This window comes from Parasteatoda tepidariorum, chromosome 11 (assembly GCF_982258835.1).
Source record: "Parasteatoda tepidariorum strain Cologne lab strain chromosome 11, Ptep-v5.0, whole genome shotgun sequence".
NCBI lineage: Eukaryota > Metazoa > Arthropoda > Arachnida > Araneae > Theridiidae > Parasteatoda > Parasteatoda tepidariorum.
The window spans coordinates 79,404,726-79,422,620 of record NC_141765.1 but is presented as its reverse complement, the minus strand read 5'-3'; the positions used below and the strand labels follow the sequence as shown (position 1 = coordinate 79,422,620).

General features: G+C 30.7%; 1 protein-coding gene across 4 annotated transcripts in view; it reads left to right on the top strand.

Moving 5' to 3' along the window:
• Window positions 1–17,895, top strand: part of LOC107439885 (uncharacterized) — a 65,554-nt gene that overhangs the window by 35,899 nt on the left and 11,760 nt on the right. For all 4 annotated transcript variants that reach the window (XM_087154987.1, XM_087154985.1, XM_087154986.1 and 1 more), the window contains 3 exons: window positions 6,633–6,717; window positions 6,788–6,922; window positions 8,526–8,677. In XM_087154987.1, the coding sequence (XP_087011113.1) occupies window positions 6,633–6,717; window positions 6,788–6,922; window positions 8,526–8,677 (372 nt within the window). The remainder of the gene's footprint in view (window positions 1–6,632; window positions 6,718–6,787; window positions 6,923–8,525; window positions 8,678–17,895) is intronic.

Below are 17,895 nucleotides of genomic sequence, written 5' to 3'. Positions count from 1 at the left end.
TTAGACTTTTAATAAGAAATTTGAGAATGCATTAGTGGATAAAACAACTAAATTACAGAAAAAAAAGATATTTTATTGTATATGTTTTCTTATACATATATTCCTTATGTGTTCACTCTACAAAAAGGTGTTTTCAGAAGCACCTTTCTCAGCTCATAGAGCATAAACTGAAGAAACGAGAGGAGCATAGAGCTCGATTTACTGTACATTACATTGAAAACAAAGTCACTCTTAAACAAAAAGTCAATTGCTATAATGGAGTAAGTGACTACATCTACAATAATCTTATCTAACGTAAGAAAAACTTCAAATCCTCTGTTTTTTTTCCATCTCACAGATGAGCTGCGCAGTCAATTTTATTTAGCTCCTCATCAAAATTCACATTTTCCTGAAGAAAAAAAACATTTATACATTATGTAGGCAATTTTCGAAACATAAATATTAATTTTGGTACATTATTTTTCTAATAAACTGACAAATTAATGTTTTTCCCCTTTTTCCACAGGTAAAATACAAACTATTTCAGTTACAAATTCGAAATACTTTAAAAATCTTAAACATTTTTGCAAACTTGAAAAAGACTTTTATAGCATATCTTTTACTCAAGAAATAAATTATAAAATAAATTTTGTATTATTATTAAAATTAAATTACCAAACAAGACAATGAGTCAGAAAGCTGCATTTTATATACATTACATTATTCATTCCTTACAGAAAAAAAAGATGTATATCAGTCTATATATATATATATATATATATCACTCTAGTATATAAAACACACTATTGTTTATTTAGTTATTTCTGTTTAACTCACTGAGATTCCCCCCCCCCTCACTGAGAGGAGAAAAAAGATTAAAATTTACCATTGAAATACACACATTTCAAAAAGCTTGACTCAGTATAAAATATATATATATATATATATTACTTTTTTCAGCTATAACTTTCTAAATATTCAATAAAATTTTAAAAAAAAGATAGTTTTCAAACAAATTGTTTTAAAATTTGAAAAAGAAATTGTTTAAAACTGTGCAAAATATAAGTAATTAAAGTTGTTCTTTGATACAGGGCATGCGCGGAAAAAAATTGAAAAACAATTTTCTTAATTTTAGAGGGAATCGTCTAAATTTTAATTTATTTCCAATTTAATGAGAAAGAGAGTACTCTTTGATTTGACAAAATTTTTTTTATCATTCTGCAAATTTTAAAGTTAATTTCATCAACATTCAGGTTTTTTTTCTTGTTTCTCCTTGAATTTAAATCCTTTTTCAGTTATCGAAATAAATTTAGAAAAGGAAGTCTCTGTTGCCTCCATCATATGTATCATATGATTTAACCGTAGTGGTAATCCTTCGGTCACCAAATATTTCCTTTTTATGTATAGTCAAAATAACTATGCTATTAAAAACCTAGAGAAGTGGCACATTTACAGTTTTGCCCCTTCACATTTATATACTTTACAGAAAAATCTATTAAATATGCTTACACCAGGAAATCTTACTACACATTCCGAAGGAAACTTGTTTTGAATCTGAATACTATGTGAGAACTGGAATATAAGAACAAACTTATTTTTAATGAATGATATAAAATGCAGGGAATCTATAAATGGAGTTTAACGGCCAGGTGGCGTAGCGGTCAGCGTGCCTGACTGTGAAGCCATTGGCCGCGGGATCGAATCCCACTCAGGGGCATGGATGTTTCCCTCTCTGTAATTGTTGTCTGTTGTGTGCTGTATGAATGTGGCTCACCCTATGATCTGTGACAGTATGGCGTGGGTAATGTTAAATAGAGAAAAGAAAAAATGTTACAGAAGGTAAATTTCGGACATAAAAAAAAAGTTTTTGTGTGGATATTTTGATATTAAAGTGATAAATATGAAAGGTTCATAATAAATAAAGTGAAATAAAGACAATACTGAATCTTGGTCTTCAGAAAAACAACCACTGTGTCATTTTGAATATTATTTTGTTTTCAAACAAGGTAAACAATACTCAAATCTAATTTCAGATTGAAATTTTTCCTGTAAAACTGATTTTTGTATTTTGTGTTTTACTTACAACATTTTTAAGAGATGTCAATAAATTTTTATCATATTGATTGAAGAGTTAACTTAAATTGTGTTATAATGAGGAATACTTCTTATAGTGAAAAAAAAAAAAAACTGTTGAAAATGAAAATCTTAAATTTGCTGATAATGCTACTACAGATTTTTGCTTATTTTTACCATGAGTAAATGTTTTATAATTCATATTACCTTTGTATATTGTTAACATTACAAATTTGATTTTTTTTTTCATTTCAATTGTACTTCTACCATAGGGAAGAGTTTGCAAATGGATAATTTCAAAATTTTTTGATTGTAATTAAACATTTTTGGCGAGGGGGGATGTAACATAAAAAGCTTCTATTAATCTTTTTATGTTATCCTAATTAATTATTCTAATCGAAATACTTTCTCAAACTTTTAAAAGCCACATCCTGTTCTTAAATCTATTTTTGGCTCAAGTATGCATTTAATTAAAAGCAGGACACTTTCCCCTTCGCTTTGTGTGGGAAATGCTCGATCTATTTCATAAACCAATAACAACTACTAAGATTTCCCTCTTTCCCTAAATTGAGACTTTTTACGGATTTTACTTTGCAAGATTTTCCCTAACATATAACCAAGGAGCGCAACTGTTCGTGTGCACTTTCACACACTCTCATGACTGCTCTTGTCTAATAAATAATAAATAAATTTTGTACCCTCTTTCCCGACCTAAGACCTGTTTTAATCCTTCCATTCGGCAATGACGTTATATATATATATGTGTGTGTATATATATATATACAGTAGAGTCCCGATAATCCGAGCCCCGGTTATCCGAGTTTCCGCTTTAACCGAGCTATCAAATATTTTAAGGATTTTTTCATACTAGTTTATTTTTAAAAATACCACCGAAAAATAAATCTGAATTTTATCTTCCAAACACTCGGGAAAACAAAATCTAACAACTTGATCCCATGAAATGATCGTTAATATCATCAATGATGAAAATGAACCTAGCGAGGACGATGAAGACAGTGACGATGAACTTAAAGCTGTCGAAAATGCTACTGAATACATAGAACAACAAAAAGAGGCGACACCAGCCTTCCTGTTATCCCTAAAAAATGGCGAAACATTGCTGCAAAAAAGCACCAAAGTTATGTAAAACAAAACACGATTAAGGACTTTTTTTAAGTAAAATCTCTTTAATTCTCGCAAAGTATACTTTTTAAGTTTTTCAAGTAAGCTTTTTAATAATAATAGGAATTGTATGTGATATACTCGCATAAATTTTATATTTCTTAAATATATTACATTTATACCAACTCTTTTTCTTTCTTTTTTTATACTCTTCGTTTTAACCGAGTTTTTCAGTTATCCGAGTTAGTCGTGGTCCACATTAACTCGGATAATCGGGACTCTACTGTATATATATATATATATATATATATATATATATATATATATATGTGTGTGTGTGTGTGTGTGTGTGTGTAATAATAATATTATTATTAGTAATAAATATTATTTTTAATACTGCTCCCCTTTTTTTACTATTAATCTATAAATATTGTGAAATTCTAATTTATTTGTATTTCACAATACTTTAATTAGCATTTGAAGAATCTTTGCGTTGGTTCGAATTAATAATTTGTTTAAACTCATTTCTTAAAGTTCACACACAACTTTTGGGACTGTAGCTTCACTTTATTTATTGCATTATCACAAGAATGCTTACTCACACATCTCGAGTTCCGAGAGATAGACAACTTCACAATGACAAAGAAAAAGCACACACCCAAAAACAAAACAATTGGCGAGAGAGACGTGTGGCGCGGGGCCTCACAATTGGCGAGATATTCACAACATCGCCACACGCATACAGCAATGAACTTTTAATTAAATATTAATTCTGCATTTTCAATTTTGCCTCGAAAATTGAACTTGAAGAAAAGTGGTAAGAAATTTTATGCTAGCAACAAAGAAGAAATAGTTTGTATAATGTGATAAATACTTTATGAAATGCGAAAATTGTATTAATTCTGAATTCCAATTAAACAAAAGCTAAAAACAGTATAAAAACAGAAAAATTCAAAATACTGTATAATTTTTTAAATACTATAATATTTTTCACTTTTTCTTTGAATGATATATTTGTAATAAAATGCATTAAACATCTGAAGATACAGATTAGAATGAATGGATCTTGCAAATGCGAACTTTCCTAAATTAAAGACAGTCAACTTTATTAATAGAAAGCAATTTAAATAACAGCAATCATAGACTGTATGAACAATGAATTATTTCGTAAATATCTTTTATAAAAGAAATATAGAATGATATGAAATTAATTATCCACAAATGTTTTGTACCAAAATTATACATTGAAAGAATTGAAGCATGGATATAAATTTATTATATTAAAATAAAATGTTAAAACTTTAATATGAGATCTGAAAAAATTCTAAGACTCTTATCAGATATAATATATTCCCACATGCTTTGACCAAGATTCTAGCATGGAATAGATTTTTTTTAATATTCCATAATCATCCACATTTAACACTTTCAGTTTTAATAATTTTTTTTGACAAATAATTTAAATGAATAGTATTTTATTTAAAAACGCTGAAAAACAGCTAATTTAAATGGAATATGTATATGACACATTCTAAATAAAAGTATTTTAAAAATAAAAACAGCAAGATATATCTACTTACCAAAAAGTAAAACAGCATCTTCTTCAGAAATACCGCTGTGAACTAAAAGTTGTTTTAATTCTTCTTAATTCAAAATATTAAGTGACATATTCTCCAGAAAAAACTAAACGTAAAATAAAAGCGAAGACATAATCTATTTAGATCACAGAACATAACAATTTTATTTAGATTTATTATCGTTTGCTTTTTAAAATAAAACGATAGAAATTCCAGCTTATAGCTCGCACACAATTAAATAGTAAATAAATCACTCAAGTTTGAACTAAAAGCACTCAAATATTGCTTAAATAAATGCCACTCAAGTTTGAGTAAACGCAAAGCAAGAATTTCGCTTAAATAAGAGTGTATTTCACTCAAGTTGAGTTAAAAAAATTTAACTCTTTTTTGAGTAGGGGAAATCACTCTTTCATTTTAAGAGAGTACCAGAAAAATATGATAACAGTAACAAGAGTTCTAAAATATACATCAAAGGTGTTCAATACGAAACACTCAGAATAGAATGGCATTGTCTATGCACCGGGTGTATTAAAAACAAAAGTTCTTAAGTAATCGATGCAAAAATATTAAATTAGTTGTAAGTAATAAAGCATGGTGTAAAAGACTCCACGTGCATTTTAACCATATAAGATAAGCTTTAGTCATTTTAGAATGACATGAAATGCCCCACTAAAGAGTTTGCAAACCATTTTTCTCAAAAATTACGAATGAATTACGTATGGTTTTTAGTTGGTCTGAAATGCTTTGTTTTAACGTAAATCGACTCGAGTTTCTCTTTCACGTGAAAAAATTATACAAGTTTAAAAAATTATTATAATATTATAATAATTTTTTATTAAATTTAAATAATTTCTTTATATATTGAAATAAAAATGAACTTTTGTACTTTGTAACTATACATTTAATAGTTTTATTATAAAGTTTCAAACTAAAAAGAAAATTATCTTCTTTTAAATCTATGATACTAGTTAAAAAAGATAAAAATTAACCAATAAAAATGCATTGCATAAATAAATTGGAAAAATGCTTCTTTGCTAATATGAAGAACACCATATATCAGAGAGCAAATAATTCTAACGTAATCAATGATGTCGATTTTATAATTTTTCCCCAATTACTGTTATCTATGTTTCAGTTTTTAATGTCTTCGTTTGTTATAATATTACTGACAGTTCGTTTGCGACGTTCATTTAGAACTTTCTGTGATGCTCTAAATGAACCATTGGTTTTTATCATAATTAATTGTTTTCCTTTATACTTTGAATTTATGTGGTAATAGACACATTGAGTTTAAATAAGAATTTTTAAAAGAACTGCAGAAAACTCATTACAAAATCTCTAACCAAATCACTAAAAAAACAACTAAGCACTTACTAAGTCACAAAAATGCTAACTCAATTCTTAACTTACTGAAACAGGAAATCACTAAATTACAAACTTAGTGATAAGTTCCTAAGTGGTACCTACCTGAATTCAAAACCCGTTAAAACAAAAAGTAATATATTGACACAACTGACCACATCACTAAATCTCTAATCAATTTAATTATTAAATTAACTTATTCAAGCAGTAAACTACTAAAGAAAGATAACACTTAATCACTAAAACCCTAACTAACCAAAACACAGACTGATCAACGGAATCATTAACCTCTAAACGTTAAACGTAATTTATCGTTCAATCACTAAACTAACTAATTAAATCACTAACAATATGACGTAATCATTTTCAAACTAACTAAATTACTTAATATCCTCCCTTTTCTATTTCCTTTTCTATTTCGAATTTTATTTTATTGTGAAAATGTGAGTCGAACCCAATATTATACAATAATAAATAGGCAATATATTTATATAAAATAAAATAATATTGTTTTGACAGGTTGTTTTGCTTTTTAATTTTGGAAGTCCCGTCAATGATGATAGATTAAGAAATGCAATTTGGGAGGTAAACAAAAATTTTAGAGGTAAGTTAATGTTTTCGGTGTTCAAAAGTTTGATGAGACTGTTTTGTAATGCGAAAAATATGTTTTTCAGAGGTAACAATTTTAGCCATTGGTCCTAAGAAAGAACATCTTCAAGTCTTTACTCAGAATGATGACACTGACATTTTTACTGATACAGGAAGTGCTACTGCTTTAGCGTCTAAGCTAAAACCTAGAATTTGTAAAGGTAGTATTTAGAGAAAAAACTTTACTATTATATTATTATTTATTTTAATTTAATATGTAATAGGGACAGATCTGACAACATTAAATCTGTAATACTGCTTAGTTTTAGTCACTAACATGACTATAAATATCTTAAATCCATTTGTCAAAAAAACTTTTTTCTGCAGTTTCTAGATGTTTAGAAATAAGAAAATGAAGTTAGTGTTTCTTGATCTTAACAACACAATATATTTTACTGTGCCATTTTCAGAATTAGCAAAGAGGGTGCCACGAATAACTGCTTCTCAAAAAAGCGTTATTTAATGGAACAGCCTCTGTCAGTTTTGTAAGCATATAACTCATCTGTATGGCGTTTTCTACCTCTGTCTTGTTATCATGATCTAATCACTCTGTATATTGATGCAAAATGTAGTCGAGCGGTGTGCTAACAATTCGGAGAGTTCTGAATGTAAGAGATTATTAAGATATAGTGTTATAGGTTTTAATTATTTAGAAATTCCAGGTATATTTCACAACGTCATTTCTTATTTATTTATTTATCAATTCCTTTGATATCTGTGTACTAAAAAAGCTCTTAATTTTGATTATTTTCTTTTGTTACGCCTTTTGTTCGCTTTTATTTTCCTTTGAAAAAGAAAATTGATTTTTCTAAAGTTTTAATTTTTATTCAGGTTGATTTGAAAAATAATTCTTATTTTGTAGTAAAATAGTAATTTGCAATCACGAGTGAATAGTCAAAAATTCTAAAGGATGTTTCAAAAATGGCCATATGTTTAGAACTCTTCTCAACAATGAAAAGAATGAAAGACATAGGGCAGGGGTGGCGAACCTTTATACACCAACGTGCCATTTTTTCTAAAAAATTGTTTAATGAAATCACAGACGTGCCATCAAATAATTTTGACTTCATGATTATTCGGAAAATAATAATACTAAATACTATCAACTCAAAACTCTTTATTTACATTGAAAAGAAAATACATTTTGCAATGTCTCAGTTATACGCGTAATTCAACTTAAAGTAGCATCAGTGGGACTTCTGTTATTGCAGATTAAATGACATATAACTTATATTACGTTGTAAGATATTGGTTTAAACAGGACTGTTGATTTTCCTGCTAGTTACTTATTGTTAGCTTGTTTTTTATAGTTATTAATTGTTCTTTTAGCATTAATTGTTAATTTTTTTATTAATAATTGTTTATTATTTTGTGTGTTTTTTGTGCATTTTAATTTAATTGTTACATATGCTTCATAGTGTGTGACATTTGTGTAATAACAATTCATAGTGCAATAACAATTGTGATCGATGGCGTGCCCAAAATATTGTTTCGCGTGCCATAAATGGCACGCGTGCCATTGGTTCGCCATCCCTGACATAGGGAATTGATATTTAAAAACGAAATTATCAGGTCAATGGATGTACATACTTTATCCACCTTACTAGACAGTGATTTGTTATATTTGTTTCGTTTTTTCCTTGCTTAAATATTAATTTTGAACTACCAATATTTGTCTTTATTGTTGACCTTGTATACAACACGTGTTAGAAACTTCGATTTAATATGCATTTGTAATTGAAACCAATTTATTGATATTTTTAGCTCCAGCCGAATTTCAATTTAAAGAATGCTACCGTAGTAGTCCAGGAACTGAAGCAGATAATAAACAGACTGTGTTTATTCCGTTAAATAAAAAACAGTACTGGTCAATGTATCCAAAGTACTTTTTGAAGAGCTTCAACATTAAGATGAAGGTAAGATCCTGTTCTTTAAATGGTTCAAATTTTACACATGATTATAATTATATGTAAAAAGAAGGAAATTTTATTTGGATGTAAACAATAGATTCTCAGTTATACAGTTGGGCATTTATTAGATAATTAGTATGAATTAAATAACTTAGGGTGAGAATATAAAATTTTGTATTTAAATCTAGAAAACTTCTGGTAATAAAATGATAAACTACATTTTCAAATTGTTTAAGAAATGTTTTTTAACCACATATTTTAAGTAGAATGATTTCCATGCAGTAATAAGGAAATTCTAAAACCTTTTAAAATACCCATCTAGAAAATAAACTAAGAAACAGTTTCATGTAAAAAATAAATCTTAGAAAAAAGTGACATATCCCTTTATATAAAGTGTTCCTATAATCTTGGTGCATACGCTAGAGAGGGTATGTGGAAAAGCACAAAATGTCGTATAAGAGACGTGGTGGCTCAGGGGATAGAGCGCTCGCCTGCCAATAAGATGAACACGGTTCGAACCCTGGCAATGGCTGGTCGATTCGAATTCCTCAACCGACCACAGTGCTGACGTAAAATATCCTCAGTGATAGACAGATTATGGGTAAGAGTCTCCCTGCCGTCAGGCTAACCGTGGGAGGTTCTCATAGTCTTCCTCTCCATGTAACGTAAATGCGGGTTAGTCCCATCAAAAAATCCACCAAGAAGATAAATTTCTCAAAAACTTTATCCAGGAGGACCCTTGTATTCGGGATTGGGTTCAAAATTACGAGGCTTCGAAGTTGAACATTAGTAGTCGTAAACCCGAAATTGGTTTGCTGTTCAACGACGGTTATAAAATAAAATGTCGTATAATGTTTAGTGTTTTCCCAATTGCGCTCTATATTCTTCCAAGCATGCATCGTGACAATGAGGAACCTGCATGCTTCGGGTAATCGCAGAATGTTGATTATTTTGAATAGTTTATATCTTAAAACTCCCTAAAATCAATTCAGAATTTAAAAAACTGATCCGAATATTAAAAAAAACTTTACTTAAAATTAGCCCAAAACGAAACTAACTTCACGTGACACAAAATGAGGCGTGGTTTGCTATGACGTCAGGATACAGTATCTCAGCGAACGGGAGGAGTTAAACCGAAGCTTCCTATCTAAAAATGTGTTACAAAGGCGTTTTAATTTGAACCGCATTTTTTAAAAATTGTTTTTCTTTCATGCTTATATTATTTATATATAGTTTAAATATATATGTAGTGTATATCAGTTGCATCCTCCTCCTTGAGAAAATTTTTGTGAGCACCTTTCAGCATAATGAAATAAAATTGAGGAATGAAAAAATAAATATCGAAACTACATTTTTTTTAACAACTTTTGAAATAAATTCATTTTTATTTATTTATACTGATTCATTTTTATTTATATTTGTCTATACATAAAAGTCTGAACTGTTTTGAAAGTTTTTTATTTAATAAGTTGATCCCGATTAGAGGGAATGGAATGAATGGTATATGACCTGGAATTATAAGTTTTTAGGTAAATAAAATGTTTTAAAAAATTCTTTTTTATTATTAACTTCTAAAATATTTGATTAAATTTTCTTTGAAGAAATGTAAATAATGCTAAACACCTATCATTTTTTATTTTAACTTTCGTAATTTTTTCTTCTAGATAAAATTATTATTTTTTTTTTTTAACTCAAAACCCTTCAGCAAAATGAAATAAAATTGAGGAATGAAAAAATAAATGTCGAAACTACTTTTTTTTCAATAACTTTTGAAATAAATTCATTTTTCTTCATTTATACTGATTCATTTTTATTTATATTTGTCTATATATAAGAGTTTGAACTGTTTTGAAAGTTTTTATTTAATGAGTTGATCCCAATTAGAGGGAATGGAATAAATGGTATATGACCTGGAATTTAGGTAAATTTTTTTAAAAAAATTATTTTTATTATTAACTTCTAAAATATTTTCAGGAATTTTTCTTTTTTTTTGAAGAAATATAAATAAAGCTAAACCCCTATCATTTTTTATTTTAACTTTCATAATTTTTTCATCCAGATAAAATTAATTAATTATTTTTTATCTCAAAACCCTTCAGTATAATGAAGTAAAATTGAGGAATGAAAAAATAAATGTCGAATCGAAACTACTTTTTTTCCAACAACTTTAGAAAAAATAAATTCATTTTTAATTTTTTTATACTGATTCATTTTTATTTATATTTGTCTATATATCCTTTCCTTTTTTATTTTAACTTTGATAATTTTTTCTTCCAAATAAAATTATTTTTTAACTTTAAAAAAAAGAGCCTGTACACAACTGTTCTGTCAGAATAAAATTCTTTCATTTTAAAGAATAAAGAAAAAAAAGAAAGAAAGAAAGAAAGTGATCTGAACAGCATTTCAAAAACATTTTAAAATTCAGTATAATGAATTATTCATTCAGAGAAGCTTATCAATCAGAGAAACAATCTTATAGAATTAAATTATAATTAAGTAAGTTACTGTAAAATGGTCTTAGCAACAGTATAATGCAGTAGTTGCAGACAATTTGCGAGTATTTTTTTCATCGCGTTTGATGGCTTTGCACCAAATTTGTCTTTTTTCTTCTTTTGGTACACTAAAAAATAATTTATTTGGCGTGTTTAATGTAGAACTATTGCACATGGTACAATGCAACACTTGTAGTTTTTGCTTGGAGCCAATTTTTAAAATTTATACTCAGAGCGGCATATGCTTTCACCGTTTCACATGATGGGAGTTGTGGTTGTACTGTATCTTGACGTCATCAGAGCAGATAGGAAACCTAGCAGCGATTTAGGGGGCGGGGCTAATCGAGCGATTTCAACTATTAATAACAAAATAACTAGTTATCGCACCGGTCTGAAATTGGTGTCTATCTTTATAAAATGGCATGATGTTTCATTTTAAAACATAAAAAAAAAGCATGCAGGTTCCTCATTCTGTATGGATCAAGTGTAACGTATTGACTGCCCTTAATGTATATTTTTAGAATTCTTGTCAAAAATTAAGTCGCAAAATAATATTTATGAGACACAAAAATTAAAACGCTATTAAAATCTGACCAATCTCTGTCAGAGAAGGTGGGTTCATGAAACAAGATCTTCTTGGTTTCCGGATGAAACCGTGAGGAGTCGAAAGACGATTCTTAGAACAATCTAGTTTAATTCCACTATCAAACAGGTTTTTTTTATACCCTAAACAATAATTCAAATTTCGATAAAGTTGTCTTCCTTAAATACACTTACATTTAAAAACCCCTGATCAATCTAAATGAATTCTTGTTTTCTATATGAATAGTGGAAAATGTTCCACTTACCTTTAGACCGCCAATTTGATTATTCATAAACCTTTATTGGTTTTAATTACAAATAGATGAAGATGAATTTACATTAAATGGTAAATGATGATTATAAAGTGATGAAAGTATTGAGTTAGGTATTAGCGCTGCATGGCGCGTCTCTAGCTACATTACATCTACTGTTTTTAGTTTTTAAAAAAAATAGTTAATACTTCTGATGCACCAGCAGCGCAATCTGAGGATAGTTTTCTGGGATGAGGGGGGATGACATCTGGGGATGAGGGCTCGTTACATCCTCCCACCTTGAGTTTTGGACAACGAATGTCATGACGAAACTCAATTAGTCAATTCAAGTCTATAAAGTTTTCGACATGGTCGTAAGTACGATCCGTGCCGAGTTTTTACGCGCACCACTCTTGTTTTTCCATCTTTGCCGGGGTAAAGAGCTTCTATTTTGCCCAAAAGCCAATTTATTCGTTTATTGTTATCGTCTCCTATGAAAACGATTTCTCCTTCTTTAACTTGAGAGTCTTTCGTTTTGCGGGCGAAATCCTTAAGTTGTCCTAAATATTCAATTCGGAAACGTTTTCTTAAGTCCTCTCGAATTTTTCGGCGATAGGCGAATCGTTTTTTCATCCTTGTGGCATCAATTAGATCAATATCTGGTACTCCTGATTCTTTAAGTTCGTGCAAAAACATGGCTGGTGCTATTGGGATTAGGTCCTCTAGATCTTCTGAGATGTACGTAAGTGGTCGGGAATTTATGATGCTTTCAACATCACAAATGACTGTGTATAGCTCTTAATAGAGAAGGTTTGCTCTTCCAAGGACTCTTCGTAAAATTGAGTTTAGCATTCCAATCATTCTTTCAAAAAATCCTCTCCACCAGGGTGCAGAGGGAGGATTGAACTTCCAGTGAATCTTTTTCGAAGTAGCAAAATCCTTTAGTTTTTCTATGTCTACTGATTTCAGATCTGCAGTCGCTCGAGTCAGATGTGTGCCGTTGTCAGAGAAAACCGTTGCTGGTCTTCCTCGTCGTGCTATGAACCTTCTAAATGCCAACAGAAAGCTATCCGTTGAAAGTGAAGTAACTAATTCAACATGGATAGTTCGGAAAACCGCACTGGTGAGTGGTGAATAGCATGATCCAACTCTTGCTTCCATCCTTCAAAAAGAGTGGTCCGCACAAATCCACTCCAATGACCTCGAAAATCAATGCTTCTCGTACACGATCTTCAGGTAGAGGACTACTTAGGACTTCTGTAGGACGAGCGCTGAATCTTTTGCAAATGACACATTTTTTAATCACTCGTTGAACAGTTTTTCTGCATCTGGGGATCCAATATTGTTCTCTTAGAACTGACATTATAATTTGAGTTCCGGCATGGTTTAGTTCTTTGTGTTTATCAAGTATTAGGCAGTGAGTGATATTATGGTCAGATGGTAGAACAATAGGATACTTAAATGTTCTCAAATCCTTCCTCATGGCTATTCTTGTTCTGAATCGTATAAGGCCTTCATTATCCGTTATAGTTTGTAATGAAGTATAGCAAGGCTTTGTTTCTTCTTCTAGGCATCTGTTTTGCACGTACTTTAAAATAATCATTTCAGCATCCTTCATTTCTTCAATAGTCAGCTGTTTCTCGAAGTTTTGTTCATCCGTAGCACTCTTGATGTTTCTATAAAATCTATAAATCCAAGCAGTTACTCTTATCATTTTTTGATATGATGTTAAAGTATCATATAATGGAATTTGTCCTTTGAATAAATGTGTTGAAGTCACTACTGTTTTTCTTCTTTCAGCGTTGATAATGTCCAAATCTGGATCGATAATATCTTTTACCACGATAATATCTTATACCAGAGCTGTGGTGGATCCTTCAACCAAATTGGGCCCTCCCAAAATTTAGATTGCTTAAGATGCTCTGCAGAGCATCCTCGTGAGGGAAGATCAGCTGGATTAAGAGATCCGGGAACATAATTCCATTCTTCTGGCAAACTGAGAGATCTGATTTCTTGGACTCTGTTGTAAACAAAAGGGGCCCAATTTTCATTCCTTTTTTTCCAAAAGAGGGCATTTACTGAATCTGACCAGAAAAATGTTGGAACATTTTTAAGTCTTAAGTCTGATTTAACTCCATGAGCCAGTCTAGCTCCAATTGTACAGGATAAAAGTTCAAGTCTGGGTATTGTGACGGGTTTTAGAAGAGCTACTCGAGATCGAGCTTGAATGAGCTGACATGATGTCGAGTCTTCGTTTTGGCTTCTCAGGGATATGCATGTAGCCTTGCCTGTAGCCAGGAATACCTCGCTCGCATCACAAAAAATATGTAAACTTAAATTTCTCGAACCTTCAGGATTGTCCGAGAGACATCTCGGAATTGTTATATCTTTCAATTGACTTAGTTGTTTTTGCCATTTCTCAAACGTTTTTCGAATAGAAGATGGTAATTCTGCATCCCAAGTGCATTTTAGCTTCCAGCACTCCTGAAGCATGATCTTCGGTCTTAATGTTACTGGACACGTGTAACCGATGGGATCGAATACGTGAACTTCAGACAGAATTTTTCTTTTGGTTAAAGTCTCAGAGGTCTGCGATGTTTACTTTAAGTCCAAAATCAATGAATCAGTACTTAACTTCCAAATCAGTCCCAAAACTGGTACTTTTTTTTCGTCTTCAGGGATGGCTACTTCTTGTGAATTTAGGATGCTATTCTCCCACCCTCTTAGATCGAATTGAGCTCTCTTCAATATATACTGCGATTCAGTAATAAACTTCTGCAAATGTTCTCTATCTTCAACACTGGTTAAGCAATTATCTACATAAAATGATTCTTCTAATTTAACTGCAGTTTCCAGCATTGATTCTGGCGCTTTCTTCAAATGGTACTGTAGAGTGGCTCCCAACAAATACGGACTACAAGTCAAGCCAAACACCACTCTTCTATGTTGATAAATTATGATCTTCGAAATGTCTCCATTTTCACACCATATAAATCTTAAGAAAGGTCTGTCAGCTTCACCCAGTTGAATCTGTAAGAAAGCTTTTCAAATATTTGCAATGACTCCAATCTTATTAAATCTAAATCTGTTGATAACTGAAGGAATGAGCTCCACAAGATTAGGTCCTTTTTCAAGACAATTATTGATAGAAGGAAATTTTTTTATTTCTGTCGAACCATCAAAAACGGGTCTGATCTTGGTAGTAGAATTTTCTTTTATCACTGCTAGGTGTGGCAAAAAATGTTCATTGGTGGCTGTATCGTCTGGGCTAACCTCTTCGATAATTCCCTCCCCTCTCGCAGCCATTCTTTAAATACCGCTTCATAATCTTCTAATATTTCTGATTTTTTTAAGGACTCAACGCAGTTCTTCAATCTTCTTTCAGCAACACTTCTATAGGTAGGCAATGTAGGGTGATTTAAGATCCATGGAAGGCTCACTTCATATCTCCCATCTTCAAGTACCTTAATGTTGCGATTAAAATGGTCTTCGGTAGCTTTTGCAACTTCTCCTCTTGATTCTTTTTCGCCTGGGTCTAATATTCCTAACGTATCTAGTTTCCAGAGATACTAAATTTTAGCCTGAGCCACATGAAGGGACAAAACTGTGTTGGTACTATTACTGTTTTCAGGATCTCGAGTTTTACCCATAAGTGTCCAACCTAATCGCGTTTCGAATGCAATTAAATTTTCTGAAACCGATTTAATAATACCTGTGAAAAGTTTACCGCAAACGTCGGCTACAATAAGTAAATCAATTTCTTTAGTTTCTGAATTCGACGCTTGCATGTTTTTATAATCGCAAAATTTAATTCCTATCTTATTCGCTTCTTTTATCCACGAGCCGCCTCTTATTTTAGGAATTTCTGTACAAATTTTTTCCTGATCATGAACTTCAAAGTTACAAAAATAATCCCGATTTAAATTGCTCAAAAAAATTCTGTATTTATAATGCTGATTAGTTCTTTGCAATCCACCTAAAAGACTATGATTTAAGTTTTCTTGCCCTATTGCTTTGTAACCTATTTTATTTATTGTTTCTTTTAAAAGATACGACTTTTGGGACCCCGTGTCAATCAATCCGCGTATAACTATTTCTTTTTGTCCGTTTATTAAGCGAATTGCTAACTTCTGCATTAATACTTTCGGATTACAAGTTTCATTCGATAAAACCGTACTTTCCACTTTACTATCTATTTTCTTTTCCGGACACATAAATGTATAATGACGTCTGAAACAAATATCGCATTTTACAAAACTCCTGCATTTTTTAGCCGTATGGCCAAAGCGAAAACAAAGCAACAGCCGCTCCTCTTTAAAATATCCCATTTCTCATTTATTTATTTCAGTTTGAATTCATTACAATCCCATAAATTATGTCTATCGTTACCGCAAGAAATACATTTATTTTTCTTATTACACGATTCATTCAATAAACCTGACGCCGTTGATATGCGATTCTTATTTTGTTTATTCGAATTCTCGGCTCCACTGCTACGCTTTGAGGAGGGGAAGGGGGAACATTCTGAAACTCGTGTTATAGACGAACTCAAGGCCTTAGCTTTATCTCGGCTAATTACTTCTGTTTTTAAAATTTCTAGGATCTCTGATACTTTCCACTCATCATCATTGCTTTATTTTTTAGTTATTTCTAACACTATATCTGAGGGAAGTAATTTAATAAGTATAGGACAGAGTAAAGCCCCGTAATTTTCCTGATTAATTCCCAAAGATTCTAAATTTCTTATTTCAGTTTGACAAGAATCAAAAAGTTTTCTTAATAAAAAAATATTTGTTGATTTTTCTACTGGGGTTAAACTCAACAATTTATTCAAATGAGAGTTAATTATTAACGTTTTCTTGCCAAAGCGTTCTTTTAATGTTTCAATTGCTGATACATAATTATTATTTGTTAAACTGAATCCTTTAATCCCATCTGAAGATGATCCTGAGCTAAATATGTTTTCAAGTAATTAAACTTTTCAACATTCGACAAATCAGTGTTTTTATCTATGGCAGATTCGAACTTATCGTAAAATCTTTGCCAGTCTGAAGGATGGCCAGAAAATTTCTCTATAGTTAAAAGAGGCAGTTTCACAGAAGAATTTTCATTTATTCTTATATTAGTGTTTATCTTCGGTTTGGAAATGTTCGAATTTAACTCAGGAGACACTACCGAAATCGACAGTTTTTCTATTTTTCTTTTTAATCTGCTTTTACTTCGTACAATATTTGTCAAATATTCATCACACCTTATAATTTCTGTATCGATTTCATTTACTTCCGCAATATCCTGATGAATTTCGAGATCAATTTCTTTCATTGTTCTTGTTTTAACATTAATTCAGACATTAACTCATCCAATTCATCTATTGTCACCGTTTCATCTTGATATATGCTTTCGATTTTGGTTAATAAGATTTTAGTTAATACGATTTTGGTTAATATTTTGGTTATCGTAGTACGTTTTTGTTTGGATTTCTCCATCTCAATATATAAACGAACTACATATACAGTCACTATTCTATGAAACTAAATTTCTAATCGAAAATAAACAAGAAATCTCTTAATGGCGGTCCCTGTTCGGGCGCCAGAAAATGTTCTATCTTATATGAATTCTTGTTTTCTAAATGAATAGTGGAAAATGTTCCACTTACCTTTAGACCGCCAATTTGATTATTCATAAACCTTTATTGGTTTTAATTACAAATAGATGAAGATGAATTTACATTAAATGGTAAATGATGATTATAAAGTGATGAAAGTATTGAGTTAGGTAATAGCGCTGCATGGCGCGTCTCTAGTTACATTACATCAACTGTTTTTAGATTTTTTTAAAAAAAAGTTAATACTTCTGATGCGCCAGCGGCGCCATCTGAGGATAGTTTTCTGGGATGAGG